Genomic DNA, 26,278 nt, shown 5'->3' with positions numbered 1-26,278 from the left:
CCCGCCCACGCCCAACTAGAGATTGAATAACATCAATCAAGTCGATTTCATTTAGAGGGATTAGTAGCATTCTACAAAAAAAAAAAAGGTTCAACTCCTCTCCGTGGTATTAAATGCGTTTATTCTCGGGGTTTTAATAAAAGTGATCGCTGACTTTGTCAGGGGGGGGGGGTGATGCAGCGGTCGGTTCGACAAGCGTGACAAAACTAAGCAGGTCGTTTGATTGGATGAAAGTGGGCCAGCTGACTGATTGGTTTATAGGACAAAAGAGTGACGGCCGCGCCGGAGGTTGGATTTTTTTTTTTATCTCCTGTCAAAGACTAAAGGGAAAAAGTCAAAGAGAATCACACTTACATCAATGTAGTTGGCGTTGATATAGTCGGAATTGGGGTCTCCCAAGAGAGGGTTGAGTTTGACTCTGTGGCGATCATCTGACAGAGAAGCACATTGAAGTGGGAAAGGTATTTTATTCAGGTTTTTTTTTTATTATGATGATGACTTACATCCCAGTAAGGTGTCATGCCTCCCTTTGGTTTTGTCTTTCTTCTTTGTGCAGTCCCAGCCATCAAAGAAGCTCTATGGAGAGAGTGAGAGACAAAAAAAGGAATAGAATGCATACTTTGGAAATTAATTAAATCAAAATTAACCATCATCCGTTAACTTCCGCCATTGCGAACTAAGATTGTTTAGCTGCGATTTCTGAAGAGTTCTGGGTCTGTCAATAAATCAATAAGTAAATACAAATAAATGAATAATAAATAAATAAATAATTAAAATATTTTAATAGAAAATTAAAAAAATGAAAATAAAAAGAAATAAATAAATGTAAACAAATTTGCAAACCCCCTGAAATAACCATTACTATACTGTATAAAACTTTCATTTTGTTGTCCTGATGTAAATTCTGTTCAAATAAGCTACCGCAACTTTTGATGGTTCAAATATCACAATTCGTAAAATGGGCATGTGATAGTACCACCAAATTGTGATTGTCCAATCATAGAAACCATAAGGACAGTCCATCCGGGCAATAAACATGCAAGAGGTTCAAAGCTTTTCAAACATCTTTGGTGTTTTTGTTGTTGTTTTTTTTTAAGGCCACATGGTGTGCTTGTCTTCTCAAACCCACAGAGCAACAATTAGCATGCACGGCTTACTACCTACACACTTTGCGACACATAAACAAGCAAGAAAAACAAAGCCAGCGTTTAATTCTCACAAGTCCTCTCATAAGTCACCCCAAACTTGTTTAGATGGGCCACTATGGGGGCCTGAAATTAGTTCAACAAATAGCCCACTCAGATGTCTGCACACAAACACCCATGCATATTTCAAGACTGGCATACCCCCTGCGGTTTTCAGCCACTGGGGAAATTCGATGAAACTCTGCCAAAGTCTGCATGCTGAGCAGGGGGGATTACAATGCAGTTCTTCCCACAAGAGAGCCAAGAAGCAGCCAAATCCTCCATAGGATTACACCCTCCTCCTCACTTGTTCCAAGCAACCCGCCTTTCTTTCAATCCCTCCTTTCCTTTACCGCCTAGCTCTTTACATTATGTATACCGCTCTTCTTAAATTTTCATGCCAGACCTCGGAGCTCTTTTGTTTTTTCGCTCTCATCACTTCTCAGACGTCAAGAGAAGGAGAATGGAGAGGAAAAACAAAAGCCGTGAAGGGAGGGGGGGGGGGGGGGAGGGCGATATTGAAGGGAGGCAAACCTGGCGGAAGATTGATTAAAATGCCTCACCGGCAAGGATCAGCGGTGTGGGTTGGTTAAGAGGATCAATTAAAAATGAGCAAAAATAAATCAAAGCACTTTTATAGGTTTCCAAATTTGGACTTTTTTTTTTCACGGTAGCTTTACCTGCATGAGTGCGTTCCACTATGCTATGTTTAGTTCTGAGAGTAAAATAATCCTTCCTTTCAAACGTCTACCTTGTATTTTTCCAAATTAGAGTGTTGTTTTTTTTTTTTTTTACTCCATGAGTTCATCATCTTCGCTGACCTCAACACGGAGAGGTCAAGCGCTGTAATAAAAGTTTCAAGTCACCCCAGCAAATCTCCACCGTGAATCGATGTCGAAGTTTTCGTGGCGGGGAAAATAAACGCGGCGACATCAACAGGCACGCGTAAGAACCACCTTACAACTCTCAGTAAATTATTGATCAGTGTTTTTACAGAACACAGGTATTCCTCCAGGGAAATAAAAAGCTTACACCCGCTAGGGTAGTGTAATATGATAGTCCTCATCAATTTCCCTGCTTTGAGAGACACTCCATCAAAACACATACTCTAGCAAAGAGGTGTGTATTGATTTTGTTTCGAGAAGATTGTGCTTTTCCCATGAGAGACACTTTAATGAGTCTACAAGCTTAGTTCCGGGAGGGGGAGGGGGAGGGGGGGGTTGACCATCAGCAAGCAAAGACAAAAGGTGTTTTCTTTTTTTTTTTTTTTTTTAATTAATGCAACAGGCTCTAGGTGACAACAGTGGACTTTTCCCAAGGTGTAATCTCACCTCTCAGCCAAAAAATTGATCCACAGGAGGAAAGTACACAGAGATCATGGGGCTCCTGCAATCTTACAACTACTGACATTTGTTCTTTCTGGCTGCTGATAAAAGAGATGATTTGAGATGTGAAACGGATTTTAAAATTTGCACATATCAAGATTTTTCATTTTAATACAAAATAAGGTTACAGGGCTGGTGAAGTTCTGGTGAAAAAAAAATAAAAAATCACAAACTGGATTTACATTCCCCAAGCAATTTTAAATAAGCGCGTGCATTGAATTCTATTATACATTTCAGGTGTGCATGTAAATCCGAGATAATTCTATCACTCATGAATAAAAATGGAGTGACATAATCACTGGCAATGTGATCCAGATTAGCTTTGCGATTCAGAGCAATGGCACGGTGATTATGGAACGCTGTCACTCTTATACCTCTCTGTCTATCCATCTTCTCTTTCTTTCTATTTCTTATGCCGTTCAGGGGTCACAGAAAAGCTGAAGCCAATCCGAGCTGACTAACTGTGACAGGCAGGATTTAACCGGAACTTACTGCGAGTCAATTACAGCGTCTGACAAATATTCTCCCAACCTGTCCCTGCTGTTGACCAATCAGCTGACAGCACGATGTCAAACTCAAGCTGATTTTCCAAGACAACCACACCAAGACAAAAAAATCCTGCAGTAGAAAAGTCAAACTTTCCTCATTTGCTTGCCTGCGATCTGTTAACAGAGGACAGAAAGCCTCCTGAGACGTTTCACCTCATCAGTCTTGCCTCGCGACACAAGTTCTTCCGTCGACACGTATGTGAATGATTTATTCATACCTTCAACCTCAGTGTGATCCAGATGCCTTTTAACACCGCTAATTAATTTCAGCGGGCTGTGCAAAGGGCTCGTGGATGATGTCAGAGGACGACTGATGACTTTCCCCCCAACTCTCTGCTCACTAATAAACGTCAAATACGTTCGTCCGGTTCGTCTTTTAATTTTTTTTTTGCAGTAGGAGGAACAGGCCATAGTTAATATATATATTTTTTCCTTTATGATTAGCTCTCACGTTATTATTGGTTCAACCCTAACAACACTATTGCATCGATGACGCATTACGTCTGGGATCAATTCATGCCATCTATTGCAACCACGAACAAAAAAAAAAAACTAATTCAGTTACAAGTGTGTTTTGATAAGGACGCTTTAGATTGGCAGTGACCTTGTATGCATTTAAGTTTTTTGAATGACATGGACTTGAACAAACATTGCGTTTCTATAGATATTGCACATCTAAATACATTTTGATTGTGCGCATTGATACATTACACTTACGTAAATGCTGGAAATACACAGAAAACTCGCCATGATTTCACAGTTTCATCCTAATCAAGAAATGATTAGGATTTCTATTGCCCTGACTTGTCAACCAAAAAAATTTGGTATGTTGCTGAAGTTGCCACCTCGCCCAATCAGATTGAACTATTGGACTCAATTGTTAAAACCCTTTCCCGAGCAGATCAGAGTGAAGCGGTCCCAGATTGATACTGTGAAGAACTCCATCGAGTATCAATCTGGCTCTTGTCAGGTCAATAAATTACACCCATGCAATTCACATTTCAATATTGCACAGACTAATTTAGTCGTAAAGCCTCCTTTGTCAGACATCTTGGTATTTGACACCGGTGGAGACATAAAGCATGGGTGTCAAACCCAAGGCCCGGGGGCCAGATCTGGCCTGCCGCATCATTTCATATGGCCCTTGAAATCCGTATCCACAGAGTGGCCCAGGACAAAAATAACAGAGGGACAATTTGGAATTAGCGTCGAGGATGAGCGCAAAGAACAATAGCTCACCTCATATTCCTGTTTAAAACCGTAGCCCTCGGCCGTCTTCATCTGGTTGATGTGCTGGAGCAAGTCGGCCACACGGACGGCCGGGTGGAGCTGCCCCGTGTGATAGGGGGAACCTTTGCGTCCGCACGGGTGCCTCGGGGAGCCTCCCAGCAGACTACTGGCCTCGTTCACCGAACTGCGAGGATCGCCTGCAACAGGCCAAGTCAGCATTGTGGATCTTCATTTGCTTATGCTATCCTGTAAAAGCTCATTCTATTTAGCATTTGATTAATAACAAAAAATGTATTTAACAATCTATTTTCACAAGTCTGTAGATGACCCTGTTGACTAATGCGCCCACTAAGAACTCTTACAACTGGGCAGTAAACACATCTCTCTTCCTTGTCATCAAATTGACAACACAAAAAGGGCAATCAATTCAAAGAGAAATGACAAGAATCACAAATGGCTTCTTCGGACTACTTCAACTTCTCTGAAATTTGTCTTAGGGCCAAGACGAAACTATTTTTAGCAGATTCTGAAAGCCAATTCTGGAAAATAAGCTGTCTCTTACTTCGGGTTCCACAAGTGTGCGCATCCATGAAGGAAAGAGCCATCCTCTCATCTTCCTGCAAAGTGCTCTGGTCGGTGAAACTTCGCTCCATGGAGCCCATGTGGCTCTTCTCCTGGCGATAAGTAATCGGCGTCTTGTTCATGTTCACAGGTTTCCTATTAACGAATACATAACGTCAAATAAAGCAACGAGAGATAAAGCATCATAGTACGAGACAAAGATCAGCTTCTCAATTATTTTCCAAGGCTTCCTGCTGCGTGATAGACAGCCATAGCACAAGCATGATGGGTCACAAAACAATGGTGGGGAAAAAAAAAGAGCTATAATCACTTACGGATAATAAGAGTAGTAGTTCCTTCTGGCAAGAGTGCAGGAGGAAGTAGAAGAGGAGGAAGAGGAGGAAAAAAAATCAAGAAGAGATGTATGAACACATGGACACAATGTCAGCTGAAAGCAGAATGTATTGATTTCAGTGAAAACCAGAAGCAGGAAATCAGCTGTGCAGGTGACCATGTGATGCGCGGCAGAATATATCGACACACCGAGCCACGACCGAGCACAATGCGTGTGTGTTCCATTCATTAGAGTGTGTCTCCCGTGGTACACTTCAAGCGCCAAGCCACGTGGCTTTTCTGTCACAGCAAATTCAGTAATCAATTATCTAAAAGGGGGGGGAAACTTCATGGTCGCTCAGAGTAGGAGCCTGAGCTCATTTGGAGAATAGTGCAGACTTTTAAAATGGACATTATTCAATCGCAGTCAGAAAACTGTGTCAGCCATTTAATACGATTTTCTGCAACCATTGCTAACTTACCAATTTTGTGTGGTGTGTTCTTAAAATATTAAAACCAGTGGAACGTCTATAGTCGACTGTCCCTGAAGTGGTATAAATTCAAAAAGCAATTTTTCTTAGGGCTCTGTTCTAGGTACCCTTTTATTTTGCCTGTCTACTTGCTTCTAATTGGCTTTTTAAAGTGGAAGGAAATACACTCATTTTATCTTTATTCATTCATTCATATACTCGTTTATTTAATTTGATTTTATAAATTCAAAAAACAACTTTTCTTAGGGCTCTGTTCTAGGTACCCTTTTCTTTTGCCTGTCTACTTGCTTCTAATTGGCTTTTAAAGTGGAAGGAAATACACTCATTTTATTTGTATTTATTCATTTATTCATCTATTAATTGAATTTAATTTTTTAAAATTGTATTCTATTGTATTTTATTTGAACTTTCAAAATATTACCAACTTCTCAAACTTCACCTCTAGAGTGAGGGGAAGTTTTATGAAAGCAACAGTTAGCCTTGAGAACTATTGATATGAAATGCGTTTTTATTCAAATAAATGCCTGACTTTGTTGGTTGCACAAAGTTATTAAAGGCTCGCAAAAGAAATGGCTGAATAAAAAGACTCGAGACCTTAGGGTTCACTGGCTAATAGTCTCTAAAAGCACACCTTTTCCCACCCAATTACCATCTCATTTATGCTTCGGTGCTGTGCTTGGTGTGTGTAATTAAGTAGCTAATTGAATTGAATTAGCCGTTAATTAAATACTTAACATAGTGAGATGGACTATGCAGATGAGAATTATTTGGTCCCTTTGATGCATTAGAAGCCATGGAAACAATCCTTGCCAAAATAATAGTAACCTTCCAGAAAAATTGCTTATGGATCCTTGGAAGAAAATAAATGAAAACAATGAGGCATGCTTACGACAAAGCTTTACCCTTTCTTAATGATAATGATGACAGCACCCAGCAGAAGAATGAGCACCACCAGGCCGCCGACACACACTCCCAGAATCAGCCCCATCTCCTCCGAGCTCTGGGACACCTCCAAAGCCTTGCGATGGTCTTTGCAGGCGGCTAGAAGAAGCAAAAAAGATAAACTTTCAAAAGCAGTGCCGCTTAAAAGTGTCGGAAGTTGTTCAAGAAATGATTCACAGAGACGTCATTTAAAGTAGATGTGGCGGCAGAGAAAATTCACATCTTTGAAAAGACACCCCCCCCTTCCCCCTACCTCAGCAGGTAGATACTTTTCATAGCACAATGCATCCATTCAACTTATCCCGACGACTGAGGACATCTGCAGAATTCTAATGGCTTTCTTAATGCTATGATATTTCAAAAGGGCCTTTTCAAATTGCTGCCAATAATGAAAGTGTCATGCAAATCAGGTAGCGACAGATTTTGCCAGTGTTAGCCAAACTAACAAACGTAGCACCCAGGTCTTATGTTTGACATACAAAGAGACCTTTAAAAAGACAAATATGATGATGACGGATTAATTTGAGGATCAATTGTTTAGATTTCAAATTGTGATGTATAGACATTTGAGCCTATGTACACATTGTTGCTACAACACCCTGGAGATGCTTCCCCCTGTAAACACTGAATTATTTATCATATTTCAGAGACACAAGTTCCCCAAAGAGCAGCCCCTGATGGACACTTTCGAGGCAACCCCGGCTCTCTGTGAACTGAAAAGGTGCTCCAGTCTTTCTATACGTTCCTCATGGAGGATATTTCTTTGTCTAGTTCATGGACTAGGTCGCCAGACCTCAAACCAGCCTTTCCGAGTCCAGTTGAACATCTCGAGAGCTGCAGAAAGTCAGAGAAGGCCTAAGGGTACTGCTATAACTCGCAGTTTGTTGGGGACATAAGTGTTTTGGGGCAAGGAAATAAAAACAGAGTATCTGAAGCTGGCAGCCTTTCATGGATGCAGCTGGTTAAAATTCAATAAAACTATTGAATGTGACTTTAAACATCTCATCTGGTGGAGATTTAATTTTGAGATATGTGGAATGCGTGTAGCGCATCTGTAACAGGGGGCGGAGCTAGATTTCTATCCTCGGGGGGCCTTGGGGTGCCTCAAGCAAAAAAAAAAAAAAATTTAAAATTCCAAAACATTCATTTGGGCAGCCAGGGAGCAGCAACAAAACATTTTGACAATGGTTAAGTTTGATGACGACAGTTTGACTCTGGACAAAAATATTTCAAATATTGCAAAAAGGAATTCCATGAGCAAAAATTGGAAGTTAACCAGAATCACAGAATTGTATTCAACTTTGGAGGCTCCACTTTATCGGCCCCTGGTATTTGGTTCCTCCATATTGCCAAAGCTTCAAGAAATTTCAATGACACAAACCTTTCCATTTCAGATTTCTGCACACTTTTGCCACATCCAACTCGGAATATTCATCAGACTGAACATGAGCATGAAATGGATTTCCGTGTGAATCTACGCGTCTGCCAGTTGCCTCATGTTGGAAATTGGCGCTTAGCGCGGGAAATGAAAGTCTATTGTCACACTGAGCCTGCCAGCAGATCCTTAATTAAACTGTCACCTGGAAGTTGAAATGTAATCTCCAGTTTTCGTATCAAAGCCGGAATCATTTGCCTCCACTTGGCCCGAGACGTGCAGCTCGATTAAAAAAAAACCAGCCTAGGCGACGATGACGCCGAGTTAACGGTGGAACGATCACATAAGAAAATTTTGACCCGTCACACTTTGACCTTTATATCAATTTTTTGTTTGTATTGTTTTGGTAGGTTAGGCAAAAACTCCGAAATGGATCTGGAGTGAAAATGTGGAATGATAATTGAACGGCGGTATCCTTTGAAGGCCGCAAATTCTAAACTCAAAAGTACACTTCTTTTTTCAGTGTATGCCTTTTTATGACTCATCATGGCCGCCCCTCTTCATCCTCAGAGAACCAGGACAAGACAAATACAGCACTCTAAAATAATGTCCAACCTTGTGCTCAAATGACCTGTAATTTCCACAAGCAGTCCTCTTTATTTCATTCTACCATTTACTTTTCTTACTTTTTAAAGTTCTCTGTACTTTCTGCCAATGTTCGCTTCTATTTTGAACACTGGCTGAGGTGAGCAATGTCAGCTTCTTCTTTTTAATACGACCAAAAATTGAAAAATTTCCTAGTCAATTTCTGTATAAGAATCTCTTTACTGCTATTTTTGAATTCACTGTGATCCGACAGCAAAGGGAGGATGTGGGGAGTGGAGATTTCTTCTGCCAGGAGAATTTAATGTCAATTTCCTTGGCCTTTTCATGTGCTCTCCAATCCCAAATCTAAGATACAGTAGAGGTGGTGGGGGTGGAGGTTGCTGGGGCGCAAGGCTCAGGTTAAGGCTCCATGTGGAAGTTTTGATGTGGAGGACCTTTGGAGGCTGGCGAGGTCATAGCCCTTCAGATGTTGCCCATCTCGCGGACCGCTGATGAGAACAAAGAGGCTGCCTTTGATATACTCGTCGCAGCAGCCACTCGCAAACAAACACGATGAAAGCCTGACCTCTAATCCCTCCCAGCCTGTTGCCCTTTTCGCTGAAAACCACAGCCAAACAAGAAGGGCTGTCTGAGAACATTTGTCCACATTTCCACTTTTCTACTTCTGGGAAAGAGCAATGCAATAAAGACTCGGCGAGCCATTTACCGGCGATTTCTTGAAGCAAACAAAAGAGTGCTAAATGTTTCTAGATTGTACTGTCGTTTCTGGACTATAAGGCGCACCTGAATATAAGCCTCACTAGATAAAATGAGTGGAAAAATCCTGTTTTGTTCATAAACTGCAGGTGTTTTTAACTAAAAGTGCTAATTTCAATCCAAAAACAATTCTCTTATAATATAAAAATCGTGAAAAATCCATAGATAAACCGCACTGCAAAAAGTTGCAGTTTATAGTCCGGAAAATACGACAATTATGTAAAGTGAAGTCAATTACCTTTGCGAGCAATGCGGATGCAGTTTATTCTTGATTCCTGGAAAATAAAGAAAAACAACACACACAAATGGATGAGTGCTATTTCATATCAACTCAATACATCGACACCCGCAATTATCATATCTAAGGTTAGCAACTTTGAGTGGGCTCAACAATCTTTCTCCAGTTTGTATTTCTTTGCAAATTAAATGCAGCTGAAAATGTCTTCTGACTAAAAAGGACAAATTGCAGAAGATTTGAGAGTTCTATTTAACAACACGACGCTGTGAAATCTCGGCACATCTGAGAGCCGCGTTAGTGTATTAAAGACACAGATAAGAGTTTTTTGCCGTAGGAGAAAAGATTAGAGTTAAAAAGGAAGATGATTTTGGGAGAGTTCCAAACCAATGCACCACTATGAAAAGGAATTCATTCTATTCAAATTCAAGCTGATGACATCTTGGAGTTATAAGAAGGAACCTTTGTCAAATAACCCTAATGAAATTCGAGACGCTAATCCAATTCCTGCCTGCCACCTCTCGGAAGAGATGCATTATCAAATTAAAATTTACACATGCCAATCTGGCTATTGTGGGACACTTATGCAAATGAGCACATTCGGAAATGAGCCAAAAATGGACTTCCTAAAACTGACTAAATTGCTTATTTGAATTGAAAATGTACTTCAAGCCCCACTTAAAATACAGGCAGTCAGCGTGTCTTGTTATTTCCACTAAATTGCTAAATTTATTTCACATTTCTTCGTTTATTTACTGCAATATTGTTGGCCTTTGTAACAACACCTGCCTTCAAATGTGCAATTACTTGGCATGAGGTCGTTTTGTCTTTCGATGAAATTTGCATTTTTCTCAAGGAAGAGTGGGCAAGATGCGCAATGCTGAGGAAGGCTTAAATCGACGCAATTAGTGGGGGTGTCTAATTCATTAAGCAATCAGCTTTTTCCCTTTCAATTGTTTTTTTCCATAATTATAATTACTTTTTAACTGATTCACGTACAAATATATACAAAAGGTTATATACAAAAAACGGACTGGATTAGGTGAAAATATAGAATGTGCATTGCAAGTATAATATGTATAGAAACTACTGTATGTATTGTAGTGTCTGGGCATGTGATTTAAAGAGGCGGGGCTTGGTGAGAAGGCATGTGACATCAGTGAGTTTTTGCATGTGAGTGTGAGCTGTAGCCAACAGCAGCTCCTGCTCTTGTGGCTCTCCTTCCCTACACGCAAGGGTATTGCAGTAAATTAACAAATAATCACTTACATACAAAAAATGGAGGAACACTGTCTTCAATACTATGGGATAAGGAAATTTAAAAAAAATTAAATAAAAAAAATGGACGGATAGATTTATTTACACAGGTTTATAAAATTGAAGTTGACTCTGCACCAAAGGCGTGTGCTTTATCGCATGGCAGTTTAGCAGAGTTAATTGGCATGCAAGCTCACACTTTTGCACATTCATTTAATTGTGGACAGTGCCAGTCATGCCGCAGGGGCAGGTGGGTCCTGGCACCTTCAAATACACTCCCTGAATGCCAACACAAGGGTCCAAAGCACATATCGGTCCATATGTGTGTGTGTTTGAAGTCTGAGATGCAGCATTTGCCAGCAAAGCTCCGGTCTTCTTCTATCTTAAGACTTTGAAGTGCCTCTTTCGACAGATCAATCAAAGCAATTACACAGGCTTGACAGTCACTCTCAAGATAATTAGAAGCGCTAAACGCTAAATATTATGAGGCCCCATACTGTTCAGACTACTCACACTGCTGCCACTGTTGCAAGAGTACTGTGTGTAATATTGACTGTCTTAAAAATGACAAGAATGACACAAACCCGGGAAACCTTGATTAATGTGCGAGTCAATAATGTACGGTTACAGATTTTCTCTTGTGGCCTAATGCAGATTTGCCAGTTTGTATTTCCATACCGTTGTAATTACAAACTTGGACGTAGGATCGTTTTTTATCACCAAATGCATTGCAGGCAGGAAAAGTTTTTTATCCAGGTACTATACGAGATTACTTCCGAAAGAGCAGGTGCAGTTTTGCACCAAATTACCTCCATGATTGCTCAGAGTATGCGTGCGCACGCACCCCAACACACACACACACACACACACAACCCAAAAAAGAATTTTCCTTCTAATTATCCGTCCTCTTGTTTTTATCCTACTAGATAGCAGCACTGTGGCTTAATGGAATCAAAACCCATTAAAGAATGTTATTATGATTTTATTTTCACTCGAGGCAGGTGAGCTATTAATTTTCTTAGAACAAACACGCATTGATTTGCAATATGGAATGCATGGAAGATTTTTCTGAAGAAAATCAAAGGTGAGCTTATGGGCATGCATTGATGCAGCAATCTTTCATGACATTGACTAAAAGAACAAAGTATGACTTTGTTATTATTATTGCTACAGAAAAAGTTTTCCACTTGGTATTAGGTGATATTAGGTCACTGCAAGTGTCTTATATATTTGACGCATTTCATTCAAAGAGCGCGAGGAGAGCAAGAAAACTGATTGTTGCAGCTTCGTGGAGTAGGCCGACAATACTGTAGCATCCAGAGTAGCATTCAGCTAGCATTAGCGCGATGGTTATTTCGGTCATTTAGTGTTCTCAAATACCGTATTTTCCGGACTATAAGGCGCACCTAAAACCCTAACATTTTCTCAAAAGCCGACAGTGCGCCTTATAACCCGGTGCGCCTTATATATGGACCAAATTCCTAAATTTAAACTGGCCCAAAGCATTGTGTCATGAAATCAATCATAAGTTGGCCCGCTGAAGACTATGAATCATAAATCAAAAAGACTATGGATCATTATTTTGTAGTTATAAAGTAATTTGTTGCGTCTGAAGTTGAAATAAAAAAGACAAAATGGAGAATGATTTGATTTGGATTAAAAATCTGACATGATGCATTAATGGTGCGCCTTATAGTCCGGTGCACCTTATATAAGGACAAAGTTTTAAAATGGGCCATTCATTGAATGTGCGCCTTATATTCCGGTGCGCCTTATACTCCGGAAAATACGGTATTACAATAATGATGCATCTTATGCCACCAATTCATCGTCCAGGCAAACTTGGAACCCCAACTAACTAGAAATATTTTGGAAGTATGTTCGCCATGCAATGGAAAGTGCTAATAGTAAATTGAGCCTTGTTGAACTAAACAGGTACTGTGATATGAAGGACTGTGCCTACTGTGTGATGCAGAACAGTATTTCTGCACTCATTGTGGGTCATGGAGTCCGGGCCCACTGTCAAACTAAACAAAATCTAATCCCTTCCGCCAGTAAACCCCATTTAAGCCCACGCTCAGTACACTAGTTAAAATGAAATGCTCACACTGCATTCCGTCACTATGTTTCTCCGTTGGATTGTGGTAATGAATGAGCTAACACGGATCTCCATAGCAAATAGCAAAAGAGAAGAATAGCTACCAACCGTACAGAGATGACATCACAATTTTGGCAGTAAACAATTTTTTTTTTGGTACTCACATGATTAGAATTTCACTGACTAGCTCTAGGCTAAGGCTCAGAATGGGAGGGAGATTGTTAAACACAGCAAACTTTTACCTGTTTTGCACAAAAAAAATCTTATTGCAAGTGTTGCACTGAGGGGACTGCTTATTTGTTTCAAAAACTAAATCAACTGCACGTTCCATCGGTGCAGTATGTGCAATTCTTCTTCAGTGGTTGTGTTATTCTTTTGGTCAGTAGACAAAGTAACAAAACAGAAAAAGGAAGAAGGAAATGAGGAATCGAAATATTTAAATGTGAACGATTCCTGGTTAATCAGGATGTCAGTTTCTCGAGACTCGATGCCCAGACCAAATGTTCACCAAGTGTCATTTGTTAACACGATACCTGAAACGAGGTTGAATTACTTTCTCACCTTAACCGAACAATCGGTTTTCTTGGAATTCTATCAGATACGCTTGATTGATCTGTCCTCCAGTTATTTCGTTCACACTAAGCAAACTCCACCAAGGTGGGGAAACTAGACTTTGATTCAAACACGTCAGTCAGGTGACCCATTGGGTGCTTCTTTAATATTTAACCTTGATCTTAAACTGAACTTTTTTTAATGAGAGTTTTGTGACTATATTTTGCAGGGTTGTGTCCAGATCCAAAAAGGAAACTAAAAGAAACCCTTCATGGCAAATATTAAAGCAGTGGCACTCTCCCTCTGATCATCTGCACCTCGGCCCAATTATCGTTAAGTAATGGCTTCGTCCTGGTAGCGGCTCTTGTTGTAATCGAATTTGGAAAGGTAATGCCCTCTGGGTATGGTAAGAGACTCCAGGTGAGGGGGCACGGATGGGCACGGATGGGCACGGAAACTTCTCAAGTTCCCAACTAAGAATTTCTAAAACCATCTTTCTGTGTTAGCCGATTCTAAACGCTCAACTTTCAGAGACGGGGATGAATTAAGGACAAACATGAAATAATTTCAGCGGCGAGCATTTGGTCAAATAAAACAAACCCGAGCAAGGCGAGCATGTCAAATAAAAGCCAGACGACGAGGACTTTGCTGTTGACTCACAGTAATTCCCGTTGATTACAACTTTGCTAGCCAAGAATAATGCCTGCGAGTAAAACGCAATTTCTGGCATCTATTGTTTAACAGACTCAAAGTGGTGGAAAATGCATCATATCCACATAGTGAGACGGCCAACTCCAAATGTCGCCATTTCACAACCCTTTCACGGCATAAACAATCATTCAACAATCATTTCAAGCATTCTGAGCCCAGACCGTTCTAACCCAGCATTAGCTCAAACATGATCATTATCGGCTGCAATTGATTGTGTTTACTGAAGCCGACAACTGGACAAAAATAATGCCAGACATCCTGCAAAACTACTGGCAGTCAACTCACCCCTCTGAAGTTGCTCATAGCCTGGAAGTAGACAAGGTAGCTTTTGCGTGGGTCCAAAGGCGTATTCCAGTATCCGTTGTAAGTATGATTGTCCCCCACAGTGAAGGGACTGGCCTCTGGCAAGCTGCTGGGTGGTAGCTCAGCGGTGTAGTAGTGCGGGGTGCCCCGGGCCAAGGCCTCACCGTGGGACATCGGCAGAGGGAAACACTCTTGAAGCCCCAGCTCCCTCTTCACTTTCTTCACAGTCTCTTCCTCGACCACCACCTGGTATGTGCTGGACATGAGTAGATAAGAGCGTAATATAAATCGTGCTATTTTCGTAAGGGGAATTTTTAATTTGAGATGATTTTTCTTCACCTGACAGGTGCGCCCCTTCCTTGGGCAGGGCGCAGAACGACAGTTATTGTGTTCTCGGTTTCACTCAAGGGGGATGGAATGTCTCCGTAATCGAATGTCGGCGCTGGAAACACATTATTCAATTCAGACTTGTGACATATATAAAGAACTGTGTTAAGATGATCGATATCACAATCTAAATATTTATAAATATTTAATTTTATTTTTTGAATATAAAGAACCCTGAGATGGATCAATATCACGATCTAAATATTTATAAATATTTAATTTTATTTTTTTAATATAAAAAAACCCTGAGATGGACCAGTTTCCTAAAACTGAAAGCATCCAAGACATGTCAGAGATTGCAAGGTATAGTTTTAGCACATAAATACATTGATGTCAAACTCAAGGTCGGGGGGCCAGTTATGGCCCGCCACATCATTTTATGTGGCCTGTAAGAATAAACTGTGACTTCATGTGTCAAATACTAAAATTACAAATTGTCTTCACTTAGTCAAATAGTGAAATTTCCAGCAATTTTTATTACCATTCATTTTTTTTAAAAATTGTTTTACTACTCACTGATTTCATAACTCGCGATAAAAATGAGTTTCACACCCCTGCCTTAATACGTCGAATTGTCGAACTGGCACACCGATGTGCCTACAATGGCTAAGCAGAGCGAATATAATAAATACCCATATCCACATATTCAGCACATTCTTCAACTTCCCCATCAAGTTTTTCTGGCTACCGGTCCAATTAAAAGTCATGGTCTTGAGGCGAAATTGCTTGGCTTTTTCATTTAAAAGGATTTGGCTCCTCCCTGGAGTTGTGGCAGCACATTTCGCTTTAATATCACCACTCAATTAGCGAGGGAGGAGAGTGAAAACTATTCATGTAGAATAAATGATTACTTTATGAAAAAATGGTTGGCTTACACCAAAGCATCCACTAGTGAAATAAATTAGGTTTGGGCAGTAATTAAGGGCAAAGGGGGTGACTGGTCATACATTTACTTTTCAAGCAAGGCTAATGTCTTGACGGATAGACTGACCTTGAAGAATACGTATGTACACGTGTGGTTACGCAGTGATGGCTATAGTTTGCAGAAAGTTAGCATCGCTAAAGTGTTCAGTGATTGCAAGCTGCCAAGTTGAGAGATACAGTACTCAATTTAAGTGAATAGGGCCACAAAGGAAGTTGAGAAAATCTCTACAAAGACTTTTGGGCACTTTCTACAAACTGGCTTTTTGCCACAGTTTTCTATGACATACAGCCAGGAGGTAGAGATTGTGCTTTCAATCTATAATTAAACAAAACGACCTCTCAGAAGAGAGATTTAGGCAGTGCGAGCGAGGCACGTTTAGTGTGCCTTCTCCCAGCGTACCTAAGAGGTGCAATGCAATCCCTAAACAAGCACAAATGCGCCATTAAAAGGAGAGAAAAAGAGCAAGGCCGCATTTCCATCAGCATTAATAAGCTCGGAGAGTCTCAGATGTGACAGTCGGCTCCCGAGAACATACGCAACATACTTCTTTATAAATAACATTCAGCTGAGTGCTCTTGGTGATGTTTCTCCACAAGTTAATTAATGTCGTGAGGACAAGATGACAGCCTGAGAGATGCTATGGAAAAATAGCTTCGAAAACATGAAGGGGGGGGGGCATCACAAAAAGAAAAATAGAGTGGTGAAAAGAAAAATCAGATTTGCAGTTGTTGGAATTTGGAGGTGAACTCGTTTGCTGCAATGATAAACAGTGATGGCACAAAGTACAGCCATTAGTTTTCACATTATTGCTTAAGGATGGGCATTTTGGCAAGGTCGGGTTAGCAGGATTTTTTTTTTTTGAGAAATTGGAGGATGCTATGCTCGTAACTGTTCTGTGATTTAAAGTGTAAACAAGGTGGAAAATTGAATGTCAAAAAGTGAAGGTAGAGCAACACAAAAGGTAAAAAAAACATGCAAACTTGTAATTTCCTGTGTTAATACTACGGTCATACCTTTTCCTCAAATGGAAAGAAAAAATCTACAACTGTGGTGCGTGAGTATTTTCCCAGAAAACATGATTGACTATGTAGCAATATTAATATCTATAAATAGCATTCTCACTCGCCAAATAAAACTGTTTTAATTATCCTTCACTGTGGTTTATAAGTCTGCCTGGAACAAGAAAAGCAATTTCTGAACATGATGCCTTGTGATTCCATCTTCCAAAATCTGCATAAAATGTTTGCGGCCAGATGGTCCAGTGCAGATGGAGCAATACAATACCCGAGATGTTTGTGGTGATTTCCGTCAGGGCTGTCTGGCCAAAGCCCTTCCCCGTACGAGCTCGCACAGAGATCAAGTAGGTGGTTCCTGGGTGAAGATTGGAGAACATGTGATAGGTCTCGTTCTTTAGCTTGGAGACGGTTCTTCTTGGTCCTGGGACGTTGATGCCGGGATCAGACGACTCGATGCTCTGGTAACTAATCTGGAGGCAAACAGAAGTGAAAACATTACAAGTCATGGAACTGTCAACAGCTTTTAAGTTGGGAGAACTTGACTATTTAATTCCCTTGCAGAAATCTGACAAGGATGAGGAAAATAAGTACATTAAGACCTGTAAAGAAGTCTCACAAACACAAATAACATGGTGGCCATTGAGAATTTTGGGATCGTCCAGAACGGCCAGTCCAGTCACCACACCTTATTTTTCTTCTTTGACAATCTCGCCATGTTTTTGTGGGTCATTAAGAAAACAATACACGACATGGAACCTCCAAACCCAATCCAGGTTTTCTTGTTGCAGCACCTCGGTAGATGTGAAGAGTTGCCAAGAGTTTGTCACCGCCGCAACGGTCCACTTGAGTTGCTTTTGGACGCATCGCTCAAGTGTGCGGTGGGCTTGAGATACCACTCGAGCCACAGATTTACTGATTATCCCTAGAAGAGCTTTTAATGGTGCTGGAAAATAAAATCCTGCTGAGCAAGGAGAACTTGAAGGCTTGTAATACAGTCGATGGGCTCAGGCGGGAGTTTAGTGTGAGTAAAATGAGAATTTCTATAACTCTGTATCATATTCACAGTCAGCTGAGGGAGATCCACAAGCAACAATCGACTGCACTTCCAAGTTATTATGCAAATTATTCTGAAATTCAAGAAGAAGCTGCCGGAAAAAAAAGTTCAATAGATACAAGAATGCAAAGTCGCAATCAGAGCTCCTAAGCTAAAATGTAACTATTCAAATTCAATTCTTCTCTAACAGTTGATTAAGTTGAAATTATGCTGAGGGCCATTTGAAATTGGACAATTTAGAAAAATCTGGGAAAAACATAATTTGCATACTTTGCAAAGCGGTCTGTCATAGCGCAAATATTATCTTTGAAAGAACGTTACAAGGAAGCAGAGGCAGGAAAACTTTGCTCGACAAGATGGCCGACTGCAAGATGGCCGACAGCATCACACATCTATTTCTATTCTTATCTATTAATGAGGCTGGCTGTGGTTTATGCTTCCAATCCAATTTTATGATATATTGTCAGTAAGAAGAAATGAACGCAACTAATTTATACAAGCTCAGTGAATCAGAGACGATATAGAGAATTTTTTATCACTGGTACAAAATGTGCATCAATTTTTGATACCGCTTATCGTCATTACATCTCAGCTGATTTTGGGCGGGTCACACATGAGGACTGACTGCCAGCCAATCACAGGGCCTTCCAGACAAACAATAAATAATGACGAGCGGCGTTGTACTGAGCAGCCAAAATGAGTGCAAGCATAATGCACATACACTGTTTATCACTTTATACTCATTTTTAAGTTCTATGGTCTTTGCAATCGCTGGTCCCCTTCGGTGGTACTGCTTTCCAAAAGATGTAGATTGAATTCCAAATTTTGTGTCCTTAAAGGCATTTTGTCTTTGGCAGCTCCACTGTAATTAGTCTGAGTTTAGAAACTGGCGATTTTGTCTTTTCATCTGCAGTATGTCAGAAGTTAAAATTCTGGTGGGTGCGAAATGTGCACTAATAGATAAGTCGCCATCACTGGTTGCCGCAGAGCAGTCAAGCATTGTGTTTCTCCAAATGAAACCATGTGCAGGAGAGTGATACTATGGAAGACGTTGGAGTGTCAGGAACAGTTCCAGAAACAATTACAAAAATAAACAAAGGGAAAAATAATCGGATCAAACAGTGTAGATGCACTGTTAGTTCATGCCAATAGTGTAGTAAAAATTTGTTCACCTTGTGTTGAACCAAAAAAAAAAAAGTGGTTTGCCCTAAAGGACATACCAGCCAGCTGCGGGGAAAAATACAGTTACCCCTATTCAGCAGAATATTTTTTCAAACACATTTATCATGTGATCTTACAAAATGGAGTCAGCAGTTGTTTCTACCTATAGTGTGTGTGTGACGTTTGTTTTACAATACACACCTCATACTGGGTAATAAGGCCATTGGGCTCAAGTGGCTCCTCCCACTTCAGGAAGATCATGTCATCTAATGGAGTGAAGGTCAGCGACTCTGGTGCTATGCCTCCTGGGACTGCAAGACATTGTCATCAAAATAAATTTGGTCATATTCATATATATATTCGGGGAAATAGAAAACTGTTTTTTTCCTTGCAGTTGTTCATTCCCAAACTGTTTTGCCTTTTTAGCATGGAAAAAAAAAGTGATTTGATCTCAGTTATGGTGCCAATAATGTGTGAAAATATAAAGTATTACCCGCGGATGAGAAGGAAGTAAAGAGACAGCTATCGAAGGGTTATTGGGGTGACAGATATATTTTTTGAATTATGAAGAGCACCTTTTATTATGCTAATCCAGCCTGCTAGAACGCCATGCTCTGAATTAATGTATCAGGAAAAAAAAAAGGAAAAGTTACATAATACTCTTCATCTTCACATCATAACCAGCCTATGATGGATGAAATATGTCGGCAAAAAGGAATGTGATGGTGAGTTAGAATGCTAAAGCAACCGTTTCAACAAGCTGTAACAGTCTCTTCTGACATTCAAAGTGAAATTAGCTATTGAAGTAATTGATGAAATCCATCAAGACGAAATAACAGTAAGTGTGGGTGACTGTGAAGAACGAAACGGCGGCGGCGTATACGTGAAGCTGGCAGGCGGCCATATCCTTTTGACTCGTACCGCATTTAAAAACAAATACTGTGCTGCCAGGATTTAGTAAACAGCAGATGGTGATCACTGACAGACAAGCTAATATACGATTCGCTTTAGTGGGGGAAATGTAATGTAATGTACTAGGACGCTTCGTTCAAGCAGACGTCGAAATACGACAGGAAACAAAATGCTTTTAAAACATTAAGTCGAAAACAAATAGAAAATCAAAACACATTTGTGGAAAGCGAATTCTAACAAAGCACAAAACGATGTTGATGATTACCGTATTTTCCGCACTATAATGCGCACCGGATTATAAGGAGCACCTTCAATGAATGGCACATTTTAAAACTTTGTCCATATATAAGGCACACCGGATTATAAGGCGCATAGAATAAATAACTCAGCGTTGCTCAAACGTTAATGCAATCACAATATAGTAACACTCGAAATAGTGAAAACAATAATATATCAATAACTCAACGTTGCTCAAACGTTAATATCACACAACGCACAAAATAAACACGTAAAGCTTACTTTAATAAATGAGTTCTCATCCACAAATCCATAATGGTCCATATATAAGGGGCACCGGATTATAAGGCGCACTTGTCAGCTTTTGAGAAAATTGGAGGTTTTTAGGTGCGCCTTATAGTGCGGAAAATACGGTATATGCTGTCGTGTTGTTTCTTTCAACATAATGTTTGTTTTGGGTTTTTTCATTCTTTTTCCCCAACCTCCTCCCTGAGACTTACTGTCTTCCTCAGTCTGGAAGGTGACCTCTCTGCCCTCTTTCTTGCCCTCCGGGTTGGCCAGTGACAGACGGACATGGATGCCGTGGTAGGGCGGCAGATCACGCAGCGTGAAGCGTGAGGCGTTGTGCTCCACGGCTAGGCATTCACGCACGGTGGTGTTGTGGCCGCCGCCGCCTCCCGCTGTTGTGTAGCGGTAGCAAAGGGACACTGAGTAGGTGTGGCAACGTGTCACGTTGAAGGCTAAGTTCTCCCACAGCAGGGACAACTGCCTGGGTTGGATGTCTGTGGCTGTCAGGCCTCGTAGTGCACGCATGGGCTCTGGAAGGATGGATGGGAAAAAACAAACAGGAAGCATGAGATGAATTGATATACAGTCTTCATAGAAATGGAAATTATCAGGGAAAAGTTTTCTATTTAGACATTGTTTTTTCTCAACGTGGCAATTTAACTTGCGACTCACGCGGTGGCCATGTCCCCTCTTCCGCTGTTAGCACTGTTTGATCAATTCCTCGCCATCTATTCTACATGACAAAATTGTTTTCTCCAACAGGGTTTGACTTCTCGTACATTTAAAAACGGGCACAGTGAGACGTCGCTTCGGACTGGATTTGTGTTTTTCGTGTCTTGAATTGAGCATTCAAACAAAAACATACATTAGAAGGTTTTCTGTCCCACCAAAATTTTAATAGAAAAAACGGTTTAATAGAAATGTGTAAATTTTTCAAACAAGAGGTTTTATATATTCGAGGTATCAATTTGGAATATTGAGTTGATCATGAGGGTTCAACCACACGTTACGAAATGAATATTTGTCATTCCAGAGCAATTTTTAAAGATGTCATTGTTCTCCAGAGCCACTTTCAGCAGTCCTTTAGATATTTCCGTTCTAAAAACAGCTCGAGCACCAAACGCAACAGTTGCTCGCTTGCAGCTCCTTCTTCAGCACAGCAGAACACATGTCACTTGTGCTAATTAAACAGACAGTTCCTCTCAAACAAGCCCCGGTTTCATTTTTAACTATTTAGTCGTCCTCATTCTTTGCCCTGTGGTTTAATCCTCCAAAAAATTCAAGGGCGCTCACTTCTGCAAGACATTTTTATTGCCGGCTCATCACGTATATTTTTAGAAGAAGTTCATTCTGGTCGTAGCTGTGTTAATGTTGCTATAAGAATGACAACTCTCTTTTTTTTCATGAATACTGAAAGATACACAGAGGCTCTTGTGGAGCAACGGACAGAAGCTCCAGTGTTCAGGAGGGCATCCTAAAGCCAAAGACATCCTCACCATCAATGGAGGCATTCATCAGTTATGAACACAGTCAACGCCTTTTTTTTGCCAAACAACGTAACGTAAGACACTTTTTAATTATCATAAGGTATATGGGGAATTAGCAAGGGGGCGGGGCCTAACAGGAGGGTGATACGTGGGGTTTCACGCAAGTTTCGACGAGGTTATTAAGCTTTTTTTCTTTTCCTGACTAGTGCACGGAAGCTTAATAAGATGGCAGGTGCATCATTAAGCAGAAAGTTGTCGACTAATTTAATTTGAAAGATGCTCGCGAGTACACTACATGCAAATAGCCCATCTTTTAATGCCCTAATATACATAACTCAGTTTCTATATTGCCATGCCACTTCATCATCTCTTCACTTTCTATTTTATGCAGGGTGAAGCACTACAACAAGCGGGAAATAACATTGTATACAATGCCCAACTTCATTTGCATTTATTACTGCCTGTGGTAGCAATTATATTGAAGTAAAATGCTGTGACACTTCCAATCTACACAGAGGGCTAGCTGCAGTCACTGGCCGCCTCTCTTCATTTGCTTTTTGTACAAGATAGAAAAAATGACCAAAACATTGGCTCTAACCTCGCGCAGACTAATGTAGTGAAAAAAGGATTCGTAAACAACAGCGTACATACAAAAGTAGCAGTGTCGAGAGCGGCTGAAAAGTATTTCAGAGGTGTAATTGAGAGTCTGCACAGTCCGAGTCAAATAAAGAGTGGCCTTTAAATGGTGGCTTGATAAAAGCGGCAGCAAAACAGGCCACAGTGTGTTCATTGTGGCTTTTCTCAAAGTGGACATCGTGCCAAGCCTTGCCTCGTCCTATTTGTTGCTGTGCCACGGGCGGCCATTCGCTGACACCCCGCAGCCGCCCCAACAAGCTCGAAAAGCTCAAAGCATCGTTTTGATCCTAAGAGATCCGACGTGAGATTGGAAGTGACAGGTTCTGTTTTGTTGTCTCGGCTAAAACTGTGACACGGGACAGCTACGTTGCAGAAGAGGAGGTGATTTGGACTGACTGAGTCAGACGAGGGAATAAACATACGAGGACGTTCGTGTCTTGTCTTCTATTCGGTGAATTCAAAACATTACAAAAGTGCCCTTACACATGGTTAAGTTCAGAAGTATTTGGGCAATGTGTGTAGAGTCAGTTTTAATAAATATGTAGAGCAATATGTGAGTAGCGATTACTGTTATAGTCCTCAAAAGATGAAAAGGTTCATTTAATTGTATATGTTTAGTTTTACTGTTTATTCCAAGATAAGTACTATTTGTAATGTGAAAGCGTACAAACGGTAGCTAATTTGAGAATTCAGGTCTTAAAACACTAAAATATGACAATATTTTCCAAGGATGTTTAAAAACAATGTAGCAGCGATCATTTCACAACAAAGCAGCACTTTGGCAAATTTTGAAAATAATCTTCAAAAAAGACTTCAAGCTGTTTATTGACACTTTCAGTAGAATTTTACTCTCAAAGTAAACATGAAATAAGAGTAATTAAAAGAAAATGTGTTTTAAACAATCAAAAACCAGATTAAAGATAGGCCTTAATTAGCTTAATGCTAACACAATGGAAAACTCCATTGACATTCTTTTGATTAGCATTATATTTGCAGTTTATTTATATTTATATTTGAAAATGAACATTTAGTTGGTAATTATTAAAAAAAAGATTGGGACTGCATCACACTTTGTACTGTGACTGATCCTTCTTTGCCGTCAGCCGTCGCAGTGGTAATTTCTCAAATATCTGTCCGTCTTCAGTGTCGGGTCGGCCCCACACAAAGTGGCGCTAGCTCCAAGAGCGGCGGGGGCATTCATGGGCACCTTCAGTGACCCAGAAGCAGTTGGAGGCCCATTACTGCATAGTACTTCAGGGACCACCTGGAGTACAAATGTTCACCTATCCTCCGTGATTTACTTGAGGTGTTCCGGGCTGTGCTCATACACTGTGCTGATAATTAAAGAAATGGCTCATCAAGCACACCTGGGTAGCAGGTAGAGACCCATGTTCACATTCACGGAGATTAGTTTTACAGTACCCGCCCGAGGAACTGTACTGGTATAACGGAGCCAGCTACCCAAAATGATTGGAAGGGAGAAGACTCGGCATGGCGGCAGATTAGTCACGAGTGCTGGAGCTGCAAAACGTGCTTTCCAAAAAAAAAAAAAAATCCCTTATGCTCACTAGATAATTACCAGCTCACCACAACAGCCCCACCGTCAATTTTCTCGTGCTCAAACTTAATCAGGCCAACGGCAAGGGGGCGATGAGGATTGGGGGATCGTATGTGGGGTCAGCAAGGGGTAGTGTCGACCAGATGGTTGAGACGGTGGAGCTCTGAGGAGTTGGTGATTGCAGTCTGCGGGAAGGTCAAGAAGGTGAGTTGCACCAGGTGGAGAACTTTTTGCATTGTTATATCTCGCTGTACCAACAATGAGTGGATCACAGAGGACGTTCCACTATAAATACACAAACAAGGTTCATAGAACCGAGCAGGAAAAAAATGTTTGATTTCACCTATCCTAGTCTGCTGTGCATCCGAGTTTCCTTTTTATCAGTGTGCAGCAAAGCGCATAACATTACTCATCCCACATGGTTGAACAAACCAATGGCAGCCATTGAAATGTAAATGCTCATTAAAGGAGTTTAATGACTTTCACAAACACTGACACCAGCAACTATGAAGCCCTTTATTGCTTCACCTTCCTCCCCATTCACTGTGCACATTAAATGTCACAAAGAGAAAATAACCTCACCCACACATCAGCCTCCTCTCCTCCTCTTTTGTCCACTATCCAGTTTTTGGGCTGCTATTAACTATTGTTATTTACTCTGTTTCATGTTGTGAATGTTGGAGATGTGCATGCGAGTTCAATCATGGTTACTGATGAATGAGGTTGTTTTTTGGCTGTGGGGACACAAGGGCGGTTTTAATATGTCATTGGGGAAGGTGGTGGAGGGGGGTTCGGTGTAGTCCGCTGGAGCGCAGGAGAGAGATTTGTGAGGGATGCTGTGTGGCAGCAAGAGACTGCTAGGCACAAAAAGAGTGATGACCATGAATGACATGACGACTGCCTTTGGGCTACACAAAGATCTCCGTTTAATGCGTGTCTGCGACGTACAGATATAGGCAGTCTTCATCCGTGTGTGTGTGTATGGTGACATTACGATGGCACACTATGCTAGCTTGAAGCATGGCGGTGGACTGCTGCTCATCTCCCCAGGTGTTTTGTGTCTACATTGACAGATTAGTCGGGAAGCGAGATGTTGGCAGGCACTGCAAAATGTTCATTTTGAAGGAAGCCCAACTGGGGGCGACGCGATTCATTTCGCAATATAATCGACAATTATTCAGAATATGCGCAACACGGTGTCCTAGAGGTTAATCGTTCTGCCTCGCAGTCAAGAGGTCCAGGTTTGAATCTCGATCCGGAATATATTGTGCAAACAAGATAAAATATTTGCACAACTGGGGGCAACCTGATTCATTTTGCAATATAATCTACGATTATTCAGAATAACCGCAACACGGTTTCTTAGAGGTTAATAGTTCTGCCTCGCAGTCAAGAGGTACAGGTTCGAATCTCAATCCGGAATATATTGTGTAAACAAGATAAAAAATTTGCCCAACTGGGGGCAACCTGATTCATTTTGCAATATAATCTACAATTATTCAGAATAAGCGCAACACTGTTTCTTAGAGGTTAATCTTTCTGCCTCGCAGTCAAGAGGTCCAGGTACGGATCTCGATCCAGAATATATTGAGCAAACGAGATTAAAAATTTGGTCCATATCCAAGAGAACAGCTGCTCAAATAAATATGTTCAGCCAAAGACACTGGTCTGAATGTCTTTTAATTCCTCATTCCCCAAACCATCAAACCTGGAAATTCTCCAAATGTTGCTAGTGTGTCATTTATTTGACTAAAAAAAATGTCCTTCAGTAGATAGCAAAAGTGACCGCTTTGGGTCGACTAATATAGTCAGCCAGCTCTTATCTTTCAAATAAGCGTCAAATCGATATGCCCATGCTGCCAAGAGGAAGTCTCCTATTCTGCGCTTTCAGCTCCAGAGTTAGGCGAACGTTAGCGATAGCAAATGTAGCCTTTTCTAAGGAGATAAGTGTGTCACAGTGAACGGGTCCAAACTTGTCAATCACTTCCCCTGATTGAATTTTACCCGATGGTCACAATACAGCGCTTTAATTTTAGATATCGGTGGGGAG

At 40.8% G+C, this 26,278-nt stretch overlaps 1 protein-coding gene across 4 annotated transcripts in view; it reads right to left on the bottom strand.

Moving 5' to 3' along the window:
* ptprub (protein tyrosine phosphatase receptor type Ub) overlaps nucleotides 1–26,278 on the bottom strand; it is a 120,773-nt gene that overhangs the window by 19,959 nt on the left and 74,536 nt on the right. For 2 of the 4 annotated variants that reach the window (XM_037274187.1, XM_037274188.1), the window contains exons 8-19: nucleotides 20,760–21,077; nucleotides 19,312–19,421; nucleotides 17,164–17,365; nucleotides 14,907–15,009; nucleotides 14,550–14,823; nucleotides 9,650–9,686; nucleotides 6,635–6,773; nucleotides 5,244–5,267; nucleotides 4,910–5,064; nucleotides 4,357–4,544; nucleotides 504–576; nucleotides 355–431 (exon numbers count right to left, since the gene is read on the bottom strand). In XM_037274187.1, the coding sequence (XP_037130082.1) occupies nucleotides 355–431; nucleotides 504–576; nucleotides 4,357–4,544; nucleotides 4,910–5,064; nucleotides 5,244–5,267; nucleotides 6,635–6,773; nucleotides 9,650–9,686; nucleotides 14,550–14,823; nucleotides 14,907–15,009; nucleotides 17,164–17,365; nucleotides 19,312–19,421; nucleotides 20,760–21,077 (1,700 nt within the window). The remainder of the gene's footprint in view (nucleotides 1–354; nucleotides 432–503; nucleotides 577–4,356; nucleotides 4,545–4,909; nucleotides 5,065–5,243; nucleotides 5,268–6,634; nucleotides 6,774–9,649; nucleotides 9,687–14,549; nucleotides 14,824–14,906; nucleotides 15,010–17,163; nucleotides 17,366–19,311; nucleotides 19,422–20,759; nucleotides 21,078–26,278) is intronic. The other 2 variants (XM_037274189.1, XM_037274190.1) reach the window with 1 other exon arrangement.

Source organism: Syngnathus acus, chromosome 16 (assembly GCF_901709675.1).
Source record: "Syngnathus acus chromosome 16, fSynAcu1.2, whole genome shotgun sequence".
Lineage (NCBI taxonomy): Eukaryota > Metazoa > Chordata > Actinopteri > Syngnathiformes > Syngnathidae > Syngnathus > Syngnathus acus.
Note: the sequence above shows the minus strand (reverse complement) of the source record. Positions and strands in the feature narration are given on the sequence as shown.